The sequence below is a fragment of the Typopeltis vanoorti genome, chromosome 21 (assembly GCF_054136105.1).
Source record: "Typopeltis vanoorti isolate ZY-2024b chromosome 21, IOZ_Tvanoo_1.0, whole genome shotgun sequence".
NCBI classification, from domain to species: Eukaryota; Metazoa; Arthropoda; class Arachnida; order Uropygi; family Thelyphonidae; genus Typopeltis; species Typopeltis vanoorti.
Window position 1 is genome coordinate 33,732,914 of NC_143569.1, and position 21,759 is coordinate 33,754,672.

Here is a 21,759-nt window from a genome sequence, read left to right on the forward strand (position 1 = left end):
TAAGGGATGTTCATTTCTCTGTGGATTTGTGAGTTTCTAATGTACCAAGGGCCATCTAAGATTATCCTCAGGCATTTTTTCTCTATTCTCTGTAGTTTTTGGATGTTTTTATTGATGATATGATTCTATGCGCGGGATGCGTATGTGATAACCGGGCTTATTACCATCTTGAATATGAGTAGCTTGGTTTTTGTATCCAGTTTGCTTTTCCTGTTGATCATTGGGTAGTGATGGACGATTACTTTCGATGACTTTGAGTCAGTGTGTTTTATGTGATTGCTGAACTGGAGTTATTTATCGAGTATGACTCCGAGATATTTGATGTCAAGATGACATCAAATATCATCGTCTTGACCATGGGATCTTGACACCTAAAAGATGAATATCATTCATGTTGTGGACTCTCGTTCTGGAAAACAGTACGGCTGAACTTTTTTCGCGGTTTATTTGGATCCTCCAGTCTGCCCGCCAGTTTTATAGCAAGTGAATGCTACTTTGTAGTTTTCTAATTGCCAGATTTCGACTCATAGATCTTGCCAGTATTACAGTATCATCTGCATATAATGCTGTGGTTGTTGTTCTTGGATTCCGAGGGATGACTTCTATGAAGATTGAGAACAGGAGAGGTGCCAGAAGGGAGCCCTGAGGAATACCTGACGATACCTTTCGTCTGGATGATATTGTTTCATTGATTTTGATTTGCATATTTCTGTCTTTCAGGTATTAGTGGATGATTTTTGTTAACTTAACTGGCATGTTAAATTTTATGAATTTATGCAGGTCTTGATGCCATACTTTGTCGAACGCCTTTGCCGCATCGATTGAGATGGCAGCTGTATGTTGTTTCAAATTGTAGCCTTTTGTGATGATCTCCACTAGCCGGTGTATTTGTTGGACAGTGCTATGGCCATTGCAGATGCCGAACTGCTCATTCATAAAATTCCCATTCTGTTTGTTTCTGCTTGAAGCTTTGTGAGTATCACTTTCTCGGTCACCTTTCCAAGGCTGGATAACAGGTTGATTGGTCTGTAGCTTTCGGGATATTGGGGGTTCTCTCCTGGCTTCTTCAATGGTGTGATATTTGCGATCTTCCAAGCTGTGGGGAAATGCTGGTATCTGAAGATAGCGTTGGTCATGTTGATGTACTATGGCCTTTCGTAGAAATAGTTTTATTATTCGGTTGGTTATGCCAACTGGGCCTGGAGCCTTTTTGCTGTTTAGATGGGTTATGATGTTTGTTATTTCTGCCGGAGTAGTGGGAGTGATGGGGTCCGAGTTATCTCTCTGCTGTCATAAGGTTGTCTTAACCTGCCGGTGTATCTTGTATACAAAGTTGATGCATAGGTTTGAATAAGATGAATTGTACCATGATTCAAGGTTATCTATTAGTGCTTCTGCTTTCTCTTTGTCTGTGTACCATTCCTATCTTGGTTTGTATGGGGGGGGTATGATTTATTGTTTGGTGCAGATGGCTCTTAGAAATTTCCAGACAGAGTGATCTTCAGCATTGATGTTGGCCAGTTTGTCTTCCCATTTTTGATTTCTGTGTTTTTGAAGAGCCTCTCGGACCTGTCTGTTTAGGTTTTTCAGTGCTCTTTTCTCTTGTGGGGCTCTTGTGTTTTGAAATAGCTTTCTGGCTTTGTTCTTTGCTCTTATTAGATCCATTATTTCCTCCGGGATGCGGCTGGTTGGGCGGGAGACTGTGGTTTGCCTGACTGCTTCCACTGCTTTCTGGATTTGGCTGGTTAAGTTGTTTACTGCTGTGCCTATCTCTTGCTTTTTTGCGGATGATTGGAACTGGACCAATATGCTCCAGAAGGACCTTGGCTAGCTTTTCCCATGGTATGAATGTGTGTGGAGAAGAGAATATGTCTGATGAACTTAACTGGAGCACTATGGGATTGTGGTCCGAGGATAGTTCGTTTACTGTTTTCAGTTGGTATTGGTATCTAATATTTTTAAGAATGACTATGTCTAGCACGTCCGAGCTGCCTGTAGGGCTGTAGTGGGTGGGTTCGGTGGCATCAGCCACAACCAGAGATTTGAGCGTTGAATAGTTGAATAGCGTGGTGCCCTTGGTGTTATTTGATGAGCTGAACCAGGATGTGTGTTTTGCATTGAGAACCCTTGCTATGATAATGGAGGCATTGGATCCTAGGATGGAGTCCAGATCTCGTGTCAGTAGAGGAATGCTCGGTGGGTTATAGACGGCATAAATTTTGATGCTGCTAGCTTCCATTCCTGTTACTTCCAGGTTCCTGGTTTGGGGGGTTGGGTATTATGTTGTGATTTAAGTAACTTTTGATGCATATAGCAGTACCTGCTCATCCTGCCAAGTCTATCATTTCTGTATGTAGTGTAGCCACGTATTTTTGGGTTATTTGCTGGCCTTTAGTGTGACTCTCCGATTAAGATGATGTCAGGACTATGTCTGGTCACAAATTCTTGAAGTTCCAGAACTTTGTTTGTCAAACCGTTTACGTTCCATGCTACTATCTTCAGTGATTTTGGTTAAAATTTTTTACTCATCGCATGTGGCTATTATGGTAGTTTGAGTTCCACGAAAGAGTCTCTTTCTGGAAGGTGGTGAGACTCTGGACAATTATTTTGCCGAGTTCCTGCACCATAGAGAACAGCAAAACTGTTAAATTGTTTTCTTGCAGCCTCTCCATAAATTTTGATCTTGGTTGTGGGTCTTGTGCCTTCCTGTGTTGACGTGTTTCTGGCTGAGTGGTGGCCTGTTTCATTGCTTTTGGTGTAATTGTGGGGAGGAACTGGGTTAGTTCTTGCTGATTCGCGATTCTTTGTAATTGGGTGCCTCTACCCAAGTACAAAGGGTAGAGGCACCCTTTGTAATTGGCTGAGTGAGGTCCTCTGCAGTTTGCACAACATGCAGGAGTTGTGCGTGGTTTGGTGCAGGATTGGTCTGGTGTGCCTCGTCACACTTCAGACACCTGTATGCTGCTCTACACAGTTTTTGTGCATGTCCGAACTTTTGGCATCTGTGGCATTGCCCTGCCGATGTCTTTTTCCTTAGCGGCTCAGTTGTTATTTTGAGCCTGCAGATTAACAGAAAAGCAGGAAAATTCACATTTTAGAATGGTGAAATTCAAGTTTTACTTCGAAAATAAACATAGTCTTTTAATTTATTTCCCTAAACGTGCTTTTGACTTTTTGTAGTATTTTTGGTGTGTATTGAGAGGGGCGGCAGACTCAGGGACCGCCCCGGGCGGAAAAAGCTCTAGCTACACCACTAGTATGACCGCTTGTGTTAGTGTTAGATTGCCCTTTCTCGATGAGTCATTTGGCTAAGAGTTAGTCAAATTCTGGCACGGACAAACAGGTTTTTCCTCCCGGAAACTCGGGTTTTGTGTCCCGTAAACTCAAGAAAATCGACCGTAAAATCCACACCATTTTTAGACATTGAAAATATCGTGTTAGGGTTTGGTACCACGAGATGACGACACTTATTGGCCATTTTTTTTGCTGTGTGCCACTTAATTAGTTTAATGAAATATCACCTTTATGTATAGCACTTAATGTAACACAGCAATAAAACATTTAATATCGATTTCATTTAGCACATAATTACGGTATTACAATTACTGGAGCGTAAATGCTGTTGCACACCACGAAAAGACTGACTTCACCCACAGGATCTGGGTCAATTTAACCAACGTTCTCGTGGATCAGAAATTTTATCCTATACACAGTGTTCTCAAAAGCAGTACATAACGTGTCTGAAGGAATGTTCATCACAGTCCATGATACATTGTTCTTTAACGCTGCCAAGTTCGAGATACCGCCACAATAGATGTTGGCCTTCGGGTAACCCCACAACCAAAAAATCGCATGGAGTAATGTCACGGAAGCGAGAAGGCCATGTAGCTGGAAAGAAGCAACTAATACCTCTTTTTTTCTGTGGAATGATGCTGTAGAAGGTGCTAACGGTCGTAAAATGGGGAAGTGCCTCATTTTGTATAAAAATTGTCTCGTCCCGACTTTCTTGTTGCTGAAAATGCGAAATGACGAAACTGGTCACGAACTGATCATGTCAGAGTGGTGACCTCAAAAAAGAATGCCCTTATCATAAAATCTGCTGTACAGCCACTCCGAGCGGTAATTTTCGGTGATTGTAACGTTAGTTCCTGGAGCAAATGAGTAATTCGGAAGCCCAAATTTTGGTATTTACACTCTTCCCCCCCCCCCCCAAAAAAAAAGTGCGTCTCATCTTCCCACAAAATTTTCCAAGGCAAGCATTTCCGACTTCCAATCTGACTGGAAAAGTCTGAGCAAATGTCATTCGCTTATCAATATCATCGTATTGCAGCTGCTGTATGCTTCTGATCTTGCATGGGTAACAGGAAATAATTTGAGCAAGACTTTCCATACCGTGGAATAAGACATATCCAATTGTCGCGCTACTTCATGCGCGCTGCAACTGCCAGCTGCATTTTCGTGGGATTTGTCGACAATCGCGGTGGCAACTTTAATTACCCATGATGGAACAGGTTTCCGTCCTTTTCCAGGTCAAACTTCCAAAACTCTGTTTCTTCAGACTTCTGAATCATCAGCTAACTGCCTTAACTGACAAAGGATCTTTATCCAAGTTCTAGTGGGTTCTTAACTCATGAATTGGGACTGATGCAGTGTACTCTTAGGGAACAATACAAGTATCAATAGGAATGCGTTTGTGAAGTTTTCCTTTTACTTTATAGTGCTTATATTGCGAGCAAAACAGATCTTCAACTTCGTTTTTTGCAAATTTTCGGCATCCTAGGCTACAAAACGCCATATTCCCCCTATCGTCGACTTTTGGAACTGAATTTCTTTTTTTCACAGAATCCTTCTTTCCATCTCTTGATTAGCTACATAGTTATATTACCTCTGAACAGGAAAAGTTTAATTTTTGCCACTCTGAGTGGTTAAATTCAGCTGAATCCCAGTCCTGGAACTTTTTTAATGCACCAGGCCCGGATTCGGAGCATTTTTCTGTTATGTGACTTTTTTCCCTTTATGGTAATTATGCCTACATTACTGTGTTATTATTCAACAATTGTTTTCAGTTTTGAATATGTATATAAAGTCAATATCAACAGTCGTCTGATTACGAAGGCGTGATGAAAGGGACAGGGAGGTTTGGAGCTTCCTGTAATGCATTATTTCATTATTATTGTTATTATTACGTGACACTTCCAGGGAATCCAAGGACTCGTCATGGGAGGGCACACTACTCCACTTCGCTAAATACATCTCATCCTCTCCACTACCACTGAATTCTCCAACTACGACACTACTACTATCAACGCCATCTATCGTCAAACATCACCAACCAATCTTGCAGCGATTGACTAGCAAACATTATTGCAGCGTAGTATAGCAGAATTTTGACTGACTCATAGCGATATTTTGTGCACCTTCCTGTACATTTCACTAGTTATATTTTGACTGACTCATAGCTATTTTGTGCACCTTCCTGTACATTTCACTAGTTATATTTCAGATTTAAATTACTGATATGAGTAAACGCATATGCACAGTATTATTTTACATTTTACAGCATATTCATTCAAATGTCAATATCAATAAGGCAATAATTAGTTCAGTGTTTCTACAGTCTAAATAAATTAAATTAGAAATTTACTAAGGCATTTAAATTATTTCATCATTATTGTATTTCCATTTTTTTTCCCTTTTCTGCATTTACGTAACAAGCTGAATAGGCCTACTGTTTTTTCATCACTCATATAACCTAATGTTATCTTAAATTGAATTATCTTTTATTATGTTAGGAGTATTATATTAATTTGTAATTTTGTATTTGTATCTGTATTTGTATTTAATGTTTCCGGTGGTGTGAAAGAAGGCCTGATGGCTTTAACTCCACCAAAATATGGGTATGGCAAATCCATGCCCATACTTTTAAAGTGAGTCGTTGAGGAACTCCATAACCCCCTAATCACATTTTTTCAGACAGAATAGTTGTTTGAATATACTTGTTTGAATATATCAGGACCCTCTGCCGAAGCCCTGAGAGCAGCTCTCATTATTCTGCATGACAACCGATGCAGCATGAGATGTGTTATAAGGCACAACCATATTAGCATTTTGGAGTGAAGTCACAGCAAGAAGAAAGTGGTAGGGTTTCAGAGGCCCTTTCCACATAAGACGAGATGAAATAGCAAAATAGGAAAGATTCACTCCTAGCGCTCGAATACTCTAATAGAATTGATGGGGGGGGGGACAGGAGAAAGAAGAAAAGAAAGAAAAAAAGGGGAGGGACCAGTCTACAGATAATATAACAGATATATATATTAAGTGAAGTAAGGCATGGTCCAGCATCAGGTACCTTGGGTTTGCCATGCCCGTACTCACTAAAGTCTGCCGTTGAGGCACTCCATAACTCCCTAATCACACTATTTCATACACCAATAGCTGTTTGAAATAGCGTAATTAGGGAGTTAGGTTCGATTAGCCTAGCACCATGGACGCTCACGCTACTTCCATTAACACTAAGCCATACAGGTTGTTTTAGTTATTTGTTTATTTTTTATTTGTTTATTATTGAACTGGGTGGGCAGTTCAATCTCCACTGATACCTAATCAGATATAACTGGCCCAAGAATATATTTAATGTGTGAAATAATGTGGGTTTTATGGTCGATTTTCTTGAGTTTACGGGACGATAAACCCGAGTTTCTGGGAGAAAAAACCCGTTTGCCCGTGACAGAGATCGACTAACGCTGGAACCGGTCGAAAAAGGACTTAGAAAAAATTCCTCTAGTCACCGACTGGATTCGAAAGCTAGTCTTCTTTCGTGTGGTCAAGCGTTGTGGGTATGCAAATGCCACACAGGCTCTCATTTTTTATTGATTTAATTATTTTATTTTATTTTTTGTATTCGTTCCGATAAATTGTGAAAAATATCGGAATTAGAATACTGCATTGCAGAACTCCTGGATTATTTTTGAAACTTTAGATTACTGATTGTTGAATTTCGCTCTGAGTGTGGTTATTACTATTCTTTTCTCCACTTTATTTAAATACCATTGATGTGTTTGATGTTCTCTTTTAAAAGTCAATGTAAGCAGATGGCGTTATCTAGAATATGATGAGGCGTGGTTGTAGTTGGATACCGGTTGTCAACGTCGGAAAATTAGGTTACAAAGTAAATGTGAAGTGTTCGTTCAGTTAACAATTCCGGTCATTTTAAAATGTGAATTAAGGAGTATTAGTATTATTTATTTATTCGGGTTTTGATTATTTGAATAAAGTTGTAGTTGACATGGCTTTACGATTCGGATGCAGTGCAGAAATGAAATGCCAAAGGAACCAGAATGACTCGGAAAACAGCGTATATCGGTTTTCCAAGCCAAAATGTCAGGATAATCTTTTACTGTTAGAAGAAATTCCAGAGCATTTACAGTTTAATCCGTTCGTATTTACTGGTTACCGTCCCCAGATGACGGCTTGGGGTTGCGTAAAAAGCCTGGTGTATATGCACAACGAAACCATCAATATTCTTTCTCATGGTAGGAATGTATTGATCAGCTTTCTCCTTCGCTTTAATGGAAACTTATTTAATGCATTCTCCCTTTAAAAGATATGCATGCGTAGTATGTTTTATGACATATTTTGAATTATTATATGTTAATGAAAAACAAATGAAACCAAAGAAAGATGCAAATATTTATTTATTTGCTTCTTTTTTTTTAATTTTGGGAATATTTCTCATTCTTTCATGTTCAAGGGAAACATTTAACATAAAAGAGCACAGCCCTATGCCTATGCTATCACAGTTTCACAGAAGTTCAGCCAGCCAGAAAGTTTTTTTTTTTCCAGTGATACCTAGAGATACCCAGTGATAACTTAAGAGTGTGTTATTAATTGGAGGAAAATCATTGATGCTTAATGTGGCTAATGTGAAAAATATCGTCATCATCATCACCATGTTTTTCATGGATTTAGGCTTAGAAGTCATTATTGAATCTCTTTAGAGGATGTCCTGGTTTTCTTTTTCCTAATGTTTTGCAATCTAAGACTTGGTTTGGTAATCTTTCTGTTTTTCATTCTTTCAATGTGTTCCATCCATTGCATAGGTTTGTGCATTAATAAAATACTAAGTCTGCACTTTTCCATTGCCATGTAAAATTTAAAAACTGATTAATGTAATATTATTTTTTATGAAGAATTTAAAAGCAGAAATAACTTTCACATCAAGGAAATAAATATGGTACCACTGAAGGATCTTGGTTGGATTGGGAAGTTAGTTTTCCAGTTTTAGTTAAATCTCACTTCTTTCCCATCAAAAGTATACTTTTGCATATGCAAAAGTAAATAGAAAAACAGAGAATGATCTGTATTAAGAAACAATAAATTATGTGACATGATAAAACTTTCAACTGGATTTTTTCACGCAATCCCCCACCCCACCCACACCTGTTTTCCAGGATGGCAGTAGAAGGAATGAAGGGGAAGCATAATTAACAAAGTTAGTTTGAAGCAGTACTGTAAATTGTTAGTGGCTGATTGCAGTTTGAGTGTTTGCAGCTTTCAAGGAGTGTGTTGGATCTATAAATGCAAACCAGAATAACATTGCTCATGGAAGTAAAGTGTACTATGAGCAGACTTTACTTCCATGAGCAATGTTATGGAAGTAAAGTCTGCTCACAGTACCAAGAAGAGTCAATTCATGTTGAAGGGAAGAAAGGAATGTGGCGATGTATGAATTCGTCATGAACACTCAAAATCATATGCTTTATACGTAAAATTTTCCAACTGTTATAAAAGCAAAATAATTACCACTTTAAAAACGGAATTTTCATAAAAGAAAAGCTAATTTTCTGATGTGTAATAATAAACACCCATCCCACCTAACATATTGGTTATTGGAATGTATTGGAATTATTGCCTTCTTCTGCTATAGAAAAAAACATGTAAGAGTTAATCAGCCTGACTATTTTTTTTAACCAGGATTCGTGATTATAGCTTTTTTTTTTTTTCATATATGGAAAGAAATATTTCATAACCAGATAGATCTAAACAGCAGCACTGTTGTGGGTAGCTGAGCTCTTTTGAATGGCACGATTACAGTCGCATTTTTTTCAACATTGCTTTTTATTCTGTGGATTTTTATATATATATATATATATATATATATATATATATATATCAGTTAATGAGTGCATATACAGTAAAGATTATATGAAGTGCCTTGTAAATGACCACTTTTGTTTCAACACTAAATGAAGTGTTGAAATGATGCATAGATGTTATGCTCAGTGTAACTGCTTCTGAAGAATGATGTCGATTGTATCATAGATTTCCTATAAATGCATATGCAGCTATCACAATATGTGGTCCTTGTTTTGAGAAGTACCTATAGATCATATGATGGAATAAACCTGGAAACCATGATGGATGTAGCTAGGTTATTCCTCTCCTGCCCATACTTGTTATGCCCAGAGGCTTGTCATGGCCAAGTAACTTAGCTTCTTCAAAATGTAATTAACTCTCTGATAGAGTGGTTAATCCTATCTTTACAGCATTATGGCTGTCAATTCCATGTATTGTTTTGGTTGGTTTGCCTGTTTTGTGGGATGAAAAGCCTGAGTTTTCAAGAGAGGAAAATCCTGTCCTCATTATTAAGTTTAATGGAATGAATACAACACAGATAAATAAATTAACATAAGTTTAATTGAGCATTTAATTTATATCATCAGGGATGTAGTATTAAAATTATAAAAATACACAAAAAATGCACAAAACAATAAGTGGAAAAAATTTAGACTGAAGCTGTTGAGTGAGATCCCTATCTTGGAAAGTTTAACACAACTGTATTTATTGAGATTTGGTTTGTTTTTTTAAATCTGCTGATGATTCTAAAAAAAAAGAAAAAAAGTGAAGTTTGTAATTGTTGCGGTGAAGCATACAAATTTGAAAGTTGTTAAATAATTGTAGATTTCTTATTCATAGTAATGGATACAAAAAACAATCCTCAATTTCGAACACCGGCAAGCATTCCCTTCAAGTACTTTTAGAAAAATTACATAAAACATTCCTTCTTTCTCCTTCATAATTCACAACATTTTTCCTCTTCCTATATCAAAGATTTCCAAGGGAAATGATCAAACAATTAAAATTTTACTTCCTAAATCTATTTTCCAAAACAGCCTTCAAATCATTACTCTTTAAATGGATCTAATAAGTATTTCCCCTTCTGCATGAGAAACTTCATTTATCAAGTTCCAGTGATCATTTAATTTCTTTCACAACTGTTATTTCAGTTACCTGTATAGCATAATAGCTAAAATATTAATAAACTTCTAACTTTATGCCACAGTGATGTGTTAACATAAAGGTGCTTTGCTTGAAAGCTGTAAGAACTCACGCTTTCAGTAAAATAATTCTTTTAACTTTATGTATTCTAACACAGGGTTCCAAGAATCCCATAGGCAAGTTCTCAAAGATAAGTGGCGAGTGAATTTTTAGTCTTGTTTGAAATGATTCAGAATTTCAAAATGCTTTTTTTTTTTTCATTACACCTTTTTTTTTTCCATTTAAAAACATCCCATTCGTTAAGTTATTTGATCATTGGTGTCCCCCACCACCAACCCATAACATAATAAAGAAGTTTTTATTTTCAACCAGGAGATAGTATCTTGTGTAATTTATTTAATAAGTTAATTCCTTTGTATACTGTTTGTCCCATCCAAAAGTTTGCACGAAAATGCTCTCACTTTTGTAATGTTTCCCAAATGTGAAGTAATTCTGACCTATGACAACAGTGTGGCACTAATCATTTCTCACTCTCTGTTAAAAGTAAAGCCTTTCCTGCATTTGCAGATTAATTTTGATGTAAACAGTGACGTATTCTCAAACAACATTTTATTTCGCATAACTTGCAATTCATCACTATTCTTATTAAAATTTGGGAGATGCTCTTAAAAATTAACTCAAGACCTTTATTTTATTTTATATTTATTATAAAAATTTTAATTATTTTACTAGCAGCTGTAGTTCTTACAATACCCTCTTTAACCCTTAAGTAAGTACATTAATACCCCACCTTATGATGCTTCTCTTTATGCAGATCCACTCGTACAATGTAGTATTTGTTCATCCAACAGTTTTTACCTTTTACCACAGTTCATACTATGGGTGAGTAAAATTTTTTGTGACCAGTTGATTTAACTGTGTTTTCTAGAGCTCTGTTCAATCATATCCAAAACATTAAACTGTAATTCTTATTTTAGCCATACGAACTTCAACATTTCCAACTTCACTTCACTAACATCACTATTTCATGTAGTTGTGATACACATACCAGCCACTGAATTAGAAACTTTTATTTAATACTGTGTTGGACTTTCTTTAGCCCAACACAGTATTAAAGATTTGACAGAAGAGGACTTTGCTCCCAAATCTGTTTTTCTAACATGTACTATACATTCTCAATAGGGTTCAAATCCAGACTTTGTGATGGCTAGGGAAGATGGTGAAGTCACCATCACGTTCACTTAACCACTGCTGAACAATTCTTAGACGATGGACAGTAGCATTGTTGTCCATGAAACAATTGTCACCTGCTGGATAAACAGTCAACATGGCAAGATGGACTTGATTGGCAACAATGATAAGATATTCCTTGGAGGACACCCAACTTTCCGACAATATCATGGGACCCATTCCATACTAACAAACATGCCCCGCACTATGACAGCATCTCCAGAACCCTCAGTTGTGTTCACAAGGTAAACTGGGTTCATTGCTTCATGGCAGCTGCCCACCACTCTCTGCCTACTGTCGGTAAAGGACAAGGTCTACTGTGACTTGTCGGACCACAACTTTTTTTCCAGTCTTCCAGTTTCTAGTTACGACCTTCTTGTACACAAATTTTTCGGTTCTTGGCAGGAATCAGTGGTTTCCATACAAGAATGCGACTACCAGTACCAGTCCTCTTCTATTCCTTGCATATAGTTGAATAATATATGGTCCAGGAAATCTTTCATAAAATGCTTTGGTTAATTTCTGCATACAGGAAGTTCTGTTTGTTTGTTTGTACAAGCTTTTTCCGACAGTTGCGATCTCATTTCTAACAGACTATCTTAGAACCACGTTTGTGCCTCTTTGACAAGCAAGTGGGTTATTTTTCCACTGATTAAACACCTGCCAGATGCATCCGCAATAAGCCCTTTATCGAACTCTGATTCCTATATATATCTATCTATCTATCTATATATATATATATATATATATATATATATAGGATATAGAACTCTGACACACACACACATATATATATATATGTGTGTGTGTGTGTGTGTGTAGAAAGTTTTTTTACCTTGGGTATATATTATGTTAAAGATACCAAGCAATTTTATAAGCAAGGTTTTAATCCTTTTTCCCAAGTAAGCAAACAGTCAAGTAAGTCAAGTCTGAGGCAACTCGTGGTAAAGGTGGAGTAAGCTCCGATCACTTTCCTTAGTATTTTCCCCTAATGCAACGCACATCCCCTTGCAGAGATGTATGATGCTATGCATTAAAGGCAAGGGCCACTACTACCGAGACCGGTTTCAACCTTTATCGAGGCCTCGTCGGTGGGAGCCACACCCCAAAAATGCCAAGGTTGAAGTAATGCAAGCTTATAAATTTTACCTAAACAAGTTGCCACAAGGTGCTTTGACCTTATAAATAAAAATCTCAAGATGAGAGTAAGATGTAGAAAGTTTTTTTTACCTTGGGTATATACTATGTTAAAGATACCAAGCAATTTTATAAGCTAGGTTTTAATCCTTTTTTCCAAGTAAGCTAAAATGGTCTGAGCAATAAATTTATTATAGTCTAACCAAGTGAAAAATAAACTTCCAACATCTTTCTCTAAATCCAGAGTAATTTAATTATAAGGTGGTACACCTTTTGGCAACTCGTATAAGTAAATATGACCTCTCCATTGCTTCTGCCTTGGTATCACCACTTCTGGGTCTACCTCCCACTGACGAGACCTCAATAAAGGTCGAAACTGGTCTGGGTAGTGGCCCTTATTGCATCCTTAATGTATAGCATTATACATTAAGGAGATGTGCTTTGCATTATGGGAGATACTGAGACAAGGAGTGATGAGAGCTTGGTTCCACCTTTACTACAAGTTGCCTCAGTCCTGAAGATACTTCAGGTGCAAACTTTGTTTGCATTCACTTGGATAAAGGATTAAACTAAATTTATTATAGTCTAACCAAGTGGAAAATAAACTTCCAACAACGTCTCATAATCTTGACAAGTAACAGACTGATTTGGAGGAAAATTGTAGATAGGAAGTTAGTAATGATGTAAATTTTTCATGTAGTACCATCATATCCTGTACACCCCTTGAGGGTACATGGCAGGAATTTGATGATGATGAGCGAAATTTTTTTTTTTTCTCTAAGTGTTCAAGAAAAAAGTTGGCTAAGTTAGGTGATAAGGGTGAGCCCATTGTTGTTACTTCCTCTTGTTTATATATTTTATTTTTCCATGTGGAAAAATAAAATATATAAACAAGTTAACAAATATAAAATTTGGGGGTTTAACAATTCTATTGTCTCTTTGTGAGGGATATTAGCGAAGCGAGGGAGAGACAATGTCTAAGCTTATTAACATGTCTGTATCTAACAATTTAATGTTTTTTATTTGGAATCCAGAGCACATAAATTTTGTTCCTCGGAAGAATCTTTAAAACAAGAATTAGAAATGATCAAAGACAGTCTCAGTAAATGTATCTAATCCAATAACAACTCAAAAAATTATTAGCCATCCTCTAAAACATTGACCTAGACAAGAGTCCCACAGGACTCTTATACCATATATCAAAGGCATCTCTGAATGTTTGTCAAAAATTTTGAAGAAATACAAACTCGCTGCTTCCTATAAAACAATAAATAAACCAAACTGACAATTTGTTACCTTCTCCAATAGACAAACTCTCACCACTGTTGCTACCTGGCATATACGAAGTGCCATGTTCATGTAACTTGTCTTACTGTGGACAAACAGAAAGATCTGTAAATAAACACATCTCTGAACATCAAGACCACATCCATTTTATCAAACCTCACAAATCTGGTCTCGCACGACATGCAGTTGAAAATGCCAACCACAGAATCCAGTGGCAACACACCAAGCTACTACATCGATCCATATATAAACATGAGCATTTGTATAAAGAAAGTGCTGAAGCCTTATGGCACCAACCCAGTCTTAATCGTAACGACTGTCTCGCTATCCCAAAAGTTTGGGAAATTGCTATCCTCAACTGTATAAAATAAATTTATCAGTTTTGATTTAATTAAATTACAGCCCCCCCAATAGTATTTAGTCCTTAAACATGCTACCGTATACATAGAGGGATTCCAATGTAAGCATGCACACTGTGTTTTTTGAATGTAATTCCTATTGTTGTTTATTACTGTACTGATGATGTCTTATGATACTTAAGATGAAATATTTACATATTATTAAAAAGTTAATTACTGTGGCATACGTGTGAATTTATAGTTATTGCTGCAGCTCGTCCAACCCTAACACCAACTCTGAATGAAATTATCCACTTTCCGAGCCCTGGTTCAACAGAAAGTGTATGAGAGCAGTCAAAGAAAAAAAATTACTGCAGGTTGCTCACATTGAGAACTCCAGCTTCATGCATTGCCTATACCAAAACATGCAACAAATGCAAAACAATCATCGGTAGATCTAAATCCAATCTTATAAAGGCCAATAGCAGAAAACTTTCCTCTTGTTCAAATGGAAGCCATGCCTTCTGGTTCATTGTTAAGACTATTGGATGTAACTTCTGTTCACCTGTACTTCCACCTCTCTCTTTCTCTCTCACACATCCTGATGGCACCACTGTTACTTCACCCAGTGATAAAGCTGATCTCCTAGCATCACTCATTTCCACAAACTCCTGCATTGATGACTAAAGGAAGTTGCCTTCTACTATACTGGAATACGAGTACTATATGCCTCCTGGTTTTTTGTCAAAAATACATGAGAAAATTACTAAATAACTTAGACACTAAAAAAGTCTCCTGGTCCTAATGGCATCTTTCCATTTATTCTCAAACACTTTGCTCCAGAGCTAACACCTGTCCTGTATTGTCTCTTCAGTCTATTATACATAGCTTGATACTTATCCCAACATGTGGAAGCAATCGCATATCCAACCTATTCCAAAAAAGGAAGTTAGAGGTCTACTGTCACACTACCAACCAATTGCTTATCACCTCAGTCCTCTCCACTACCTATAGTCCAACCAATTAATCAGTAACCAGTATTGATTCTGCCATTTAAGATCCACAGCTGACCTCTTAGCTCACATCATCCACCACTACTGGACATACAATGGAAATGTTTGGAGAAATTTCTGCTCTTGCTCTGGATCATTTCCAGAGCTTTTGATTGTGTCTGGCATCGAGTCCTGCTAAACAAACTGTCACCTACCACCCTCTGTAGTTGGTTGCCTGCATCCTCTCTGTTCGTTCACTGCATGTCATAGTCGATGGCTCCCTCTCTTCAAGCTTCCCCACCATTATAGGAGGAGTACCTCAGAGCTCTGCCCTATCACTTCCCCTCTTTCTCATTTACATAAATGACTTTCTTTCCATTCATCCTACTCATTTGACAAACCATGCAGTACACAAATATCCCAAGCATCAAGATTAAACTACAACTAGTACCTTAAACATTGACCTACGTACTATCCCTCAGTGGGTCAAGGACACATTTAATTTTGCCAAAACTCAGTCATGCCTCTTCTCTGACAAAAGAAATTTCAGCTCACGTTCCTTTACCCTCAGTAATACACAAATCATCAGGCAAGATGAGATCTCTCTCTCTCTGCTTGGACAAACAAATCACATGAATAACATCCAGAAAATTAGGCATTCTCAAGATGTCATTTTGCACTCAGCCAGCTCTTAACTATAAGCAAATCCCAGATATGGAAGTGCTTAGAATACTGCTCACATGTTTGGGGTGATGCACCTAAAAATTCTTGATTCTGTCCATAGGAGAGCAATTCAGCTCATGGACTTCTCTCTCTTACAGATTCACTTCAACCTGTCTCACAAATGCCATATTTCAGCTCTGTCTATTCCACACGTATTTACAGTCATTACAGTGAAGTTATTACAGTCTTATTTACAGCCATATCGTTTAGTAATTTTTCCACTCCAGTATTACTCTACCCCATTCTAACTTAATACATATTATCAGTTACTTTTAGACCATGCTGTCTGTGTGGGTGAATTGATGCTAACATCAACAAGTTGCAGAGACATTTGTTTAGAGCAGTGGTCACCAAAGTGGTCGATATCGGCCCCCAGGGGGTCGATATAACATTGTTAGGGGTCGATAGAAAAATATAAGGCATCATTGTACGGGTAATATTTAATTCGGTTAACTTGGATTACCTCCATCCTGAATGACAATGCAATTAAGAGTGAATCGTGGGAACAGTGACATGAATAGGACCTGTAAGATGGAGCAAGGTCATGAAAATAGTTATGGAGGCCAATAAAGAAAGCCAAAATGATGTATTTGCCAATAAACGGATGTCTGTGGTTCCAGCGCGGCGGGAGCAAGATGGCAACACGTGCGCAGTTGCTTATTTACTTATACTTACACGTATTCGATCCCAGTCTCATTTTTGCCATCGACATACAAGTGAGCGTTAATGTTCTAAAATTCATCAACATACATATTATAATTCAATCGTTATTCATTCATGAACTAAACTTCTCTATGTTGAAGAATTGAGAAGGGCTGGTAGTAATACCAGTGATATTAATATCACTAGTAATACCAGTGATATTACTAGTGATAGTAATAGTAATATAATAATATATACTATATTATACATACAATAAACACTGTAACTATAAAATATACAATCTAAAAACTCACATAAGCATCTTTTTCGCTTGTCCTATTATAATTACGTAATAGTAAAATAGAGGGGGTCGACGGTCAAAGAAGTTTGGCGACCCCTGGTTTAGAGTATGTACTGTCTAGACAGTAGTCATTGAACTTGTGCAAATGGTAATGGGTTTTTATAGCTATGCAGATTTAAGTGAATTAATTTAGTGCTTGCAATTTTACAGGTTATAGCTAAACAAACAACAAAAAAGCAACATTAATATGAGAAATGTTACATTAGCAGTTTTAGTGTGTTGAATCTTCAAAATGTTACTGTTAAAGTGGAAAGGAACTGCAAATTTGTTTATATTTCCATGGCAAAAGAAATGTCCAGACAGCAATGTCAACATTGAATCTGAGACTGGAAACTTGCACACAAAATGTTTTTCACATGCATGTGATATGGCAAAAATTGGAGAGAATATTGGTTGCAATGTATAAATTAATATATATATATATATATATATATATATATATAAAAGGAAATGAAATGACTCTATACCGAGAATGACAAATTTAATGTTAAGATACAACTAGTTTCATTGAATATATCAACTTCTTCAGGTATCACAGGCAAAGAATTAAATAAAAAATAACAGAGACATGAAAAAATACATTAACAGATCTAGTATAAAACACAAGTACATTTACATTTAAAAGAGGAATGTGTGCTTGAGTTCCAACGAAGTTGACTACGTGCGAGAGCTGGCGTGAGTGTGCCAGTATTGGATAGTGGCAACGTGTGCATCTGAGTTATTATAGCTAAGGCTATTGTTAATATGAGATGAATCAAGCGATATTTCTCTAGATTCAATTATTTTTCTTTCAAGTTCATCATAGCACACATGGATATTAGAAGTTAGTGGCCAGTCTACGAGGTGTTGGCGGCCCTCATCCGAGTTGATAGAGAAGAGAACATGGCTAGAGAGAGTGCTGACTCTGGTTCTGTTGTAGGAAATGTCTCTTTTATGTTCTTCCATGCATAAAAGAATGGATTTAGCTGTCTGGCCGTAGTATGGTCTGCCATAATCACACAGAATCTTCTGGACTCCTGGATACTGAGTAGGGAGATGTTTCATTTTAGGTCTACTGAGTATGGAACGAAGTTTAGGAAACGTAGTGAAGCAAGTTCTAATGTTGAATTTCTGGATCATTTTAGCAAGTTTTTGGGAGAGTGAGCTGATGTATGGTAATGAAATAAAAGCTCTTGGTGGAGAAGAATCTTCAGCAGCAGTTGAGCGGCGGACAGAGAGAAATTTATTAATCTTCTTAAGGGAGAATCCATTGTTAACAAAAGACCTTTTGAGAAAATTCAGTTCGTAATCAATTTCTGTTTCATCTGTAAGTAACGGTCTGGCTCGATAGTGCCAGGGTTGAATTGATACCAAACTTTTGCGGAGGGTAGTAATGGGAAGAAGCATGAAGGTATCTGTCTGTGTGAGTGGGTTTCCTAAAAATGGATATTTTGATATTTTCAGTGCAGCTCGTAAGTTTTAAGTCCAGAAAGGGGAGACAGTCGTTGGATTCAAGTTCATGGGTGAAATTGATTTTCTGATGAAAATTGTTGAGGTGGTCTAGAAAAAGGTTGAGGCTGTCGATGCCGTGTTCCCAGATGAAGAATACATCGTCAATGTAACGATACCATATTTTAGGTTTAAGACTCGAGGAATTAATAGCTTTTCCTTCAAACTCCTGAAGAAATATATCAGCAAGAATCGGAGAGAGCAGACTGCCCATAGCTAAACCTGAGTTTTGTTTATAAATTTTGTTATCATATTTGAAGTATCCTGAGTTCACACAGTGAGAGAGTAAGGAGAAAAATTTTTTGGACAGTTTCATCTGGAGAAGGTTAAGAACCTCTTGAGTAGGTACATTCGTAAAGAGGGAAACAATATTGAAACTTGCCATTAAATCTGATGTGTAGAGTTTGATGTCTTTTATTTTGGAGACAAAATCAGCCGAGTTTTTTATATGAGAAAAGGAAGTACCACAAAGGTTTTTTAAAAAGGAGGCAAGATATTTTGAAAGGTTGTAAGTAGGGGAGTTTATGCCTTCAACGATTGGTTGTAGTGGAGAGTTTAATTTATGGATCTTAGGGAAGTCCATATAACCTAATAGGGATTAGAGGATGAATCGACCTAAGGGAAAGACGGATGTTTCTTGGTAACTCTGAGCTGGTTTTCAGTAAATTCTTCTGACAACAGAGAAATGTTGTCAGAAGGCGGTCTTGCATGATTTATGGTGAAAATAGCTTCCATACGAAGAAGGTTTGCCTTGTGGATAGGTAATGAGGATGCTGCTTTTTCTATCTTAGTTAAGAATAGTTCTTTAGGTATTGAAGTAGGGGTGATAACAAAATTGAGACCTTTAGCAAGTACACTTTCTTCTGCTGTAGAGAGTGGATAGGAAGAATTATAACTTTTTTTATGAATGCAGAATTGAGATTGGAAGTGCAACGATCTTGCTTACATTTTAGAGAATTAAATTTTCTGATTAGATTAATTTTATTTGTGTTCTGGACTTTAGAAGCTCGTAGAGCACTAATATCTTTTAAATTGTCCCAAGATGAAGAGTCTAAAGAAGTAGATAAACGGCCTTCAAGAGCGGTCTTCCTAGCAAAATAAGCAGCCAGACTCCATTTGGTATCAAAAATCCGTTCGGACAAGAGTTCCAATTTAGCTTTGTGGAAAATTCTTTGAGCTCTAGTTGTTGTTGTAATGGACTCTTTAAAATTAAGAAAACAGGGAATAATAGAATGGAACTTACATCTTTTGAGAAATACTAGTCTGTTAATGAATAATTCAGTGGTATTATATATATATATATAGCAATTTGTAGTATTAACTCGGAACTGGGATATGTTCATATTTATATATACTGACTATAACCGAGACTAGAATAACAATTAAATTTATTAAAACGTAACGTGTTTCATCGGATTGTCCTACTTCTTCAGGCGTGGGAACATAGAAAGCAAGTAAACACTATAAGAAACATCGTATCACTATAAAACGACTATTATAAAATTCAGTTAGCTTTGAACTGTAGCCACAGTCCGTGTTGAAGTTCTTTTGAACAATAGAACTTCAACACGGACTGTAGCTACAGTTCAAAGCTAACTGAATTTTATAATAGTCATTTTATAGTGATACGATGTTTCTTATAGTGTTTACTTGCTTTCTATGTTCCCATGCCTGAAAAAGTCAGACAATCTGATGAAACGTTGCGTTTTGAATAAATTTAATTGTTATTCTAGTCTCGGTTATAGTCAGTATATAGTAAAGGTTAATAAAGTTATCAAACCAGAATATTTCATAATGAGGAAATTGGTTTTTTTTTTGTTTCTATTATTCAGTGATTAGTTCATTTTGTTATGAAATATTTGGGTATGCATGTTTGCTTCAGTATGCGAAAATGTATTGCATTCTATATGGCATGAAGTATTTAGTTTGTTTTATTTATTTGTTATTATTTTTTTTTCCAGTAAACATGTTCATATCCTGATTCTCATTTATTTCAGACAATTTAAACAGAAAAACATTTTGGAGCAGGTGGAGGTTTAGCTTATTTTATTGTGAATGCTTAAAAAGATTTGTATATGCATGTTTGCATGGTACTTTGCTTGAGTTTATCAAAGCATACAAAAAATGTATCTCACACACACACACACACACACACACACACACACACACACACACACAGTGAAGTATTGTTTCTTTTTTATAAATTTATTTATTACACACACACACACACACACACACACACACACACACACACACACACACACACACACACACACACACACAATCGGTGAAGTATTGTTTCATTTTTATAAATTTATTTTGTTATTTTATTTTTTATTTTTTCCAATAAACATTTTTATATACTCTGTCTGATTCTCATTTATTTCAGTGTCAGTTTTAACAGAATATATATTTTTGAAGAAGGTGCATAGCTTTTTGTCTCCCAAAATTATAATACTTATCACAAATTTTGAAATTACTATTTCTTTATCCAGGAAATTACAATGTATAATCAATATTAATTATAATTTTAACACTTCCTATATTTTGGCAACATTACATTGCTATCATCAGGGATCACAAAATATGGGCACACTAGCATTAACACTGGGTAAATGAGGCTGAAGAAAGGCAACTAGAGTCAGGCCTAGAGTCCTAATTGCTACCCCCCCCCCCTTAGTGGGCTAAATTGGATGGTCTTAGCTGTTGGGCTGAAGATCTGAGGATGAATGCTTCCCAAATCTGGAGCAGTTTCATGCACCCAAATTTGTTAGTTTGGTAAGTTTTTCAGGACTGAGGCAGATTCCGCAAATAGCCCCTCATATTTATATTTGCTGTAGTGCAGTAGCGTGGCCTTCTTCCAGTGTATCCAGTGGTAGGTGTCCAAAGCATAGTCATCAAGTCCAGAGTGGCTGTAATGGTGGATCTGGATGTAGTCCATGTGTTCAGAAATTCTGATATTGGCTGTCCTGCCTGTTTGGCCATAGTAGAACAGTTTGCAATGGCAAGGTGACCTGGTATGTCTAGGGAATGTGGCTGGTCTTTGGTGATTATCGTAATAAAATTATTTAAAATTATCATAATTAATATTGATTATATGTTGTAATTTCCTGGAAAATAATTAGTAATGTATAACCATATATTGTGTAACCCTTTCCACCAGAAAATTTTGAAATACAACACATTTTCAAAAACTACAGTGGAATTAATGCTTTAGTGATTTTATTTATGTATCTTGGTGATACTGTATTTTAAGTTTTTTTTTCACATGCGGTATCTGTAC

At 36.7% G+C, this 21,759-nt stretch overlaps 1 protein-coding gene across 1 annotated transcript; it reads left to right on the forward strand.

Annotated features, from left to right (window-relative positions):
* Positions 1-7,149: 7,149 nt before the first annotated feature.
* On the forward strand, positions 7,150-20,611 carry LOC150094726 (uncharacterized). The gene is made up of 3 exons (XM_090411218.1): positions 7,150-7,532; positions 11,093-11,160; positions 20,474-20,611. Exons 1-3 carry the CDS (start codon positions 7,286-7,288, stop codon positions 20,480-20,482), a joined length of 324 nt encoding a protein of 107 aa, XP_090267344.1. The 5' UTR covers positions 7,150-7,285; the 3' UTR covers positions 20,483-20,611.
* Positions 20,612-21,759: the final 1,148 nt, after the last annotated feature.

Bases quoted from the DNA above. Each gene is read 5' to 3' on its own strand.
- LOC150094726 (XM_090411218.1), top strand. From the start codon at position 7,286: ATGGCTTTACGATTCGGATGCAGTGCAGAAATGAAATGCCAAAGGAAC. The intron at 7,533-11,092 runs GTAGGAATGTAT...CTCTTTATGCAG, and splicing joins CATCAATATTCTTTCTCATG to ATCCACTCGTACAATGTAGT.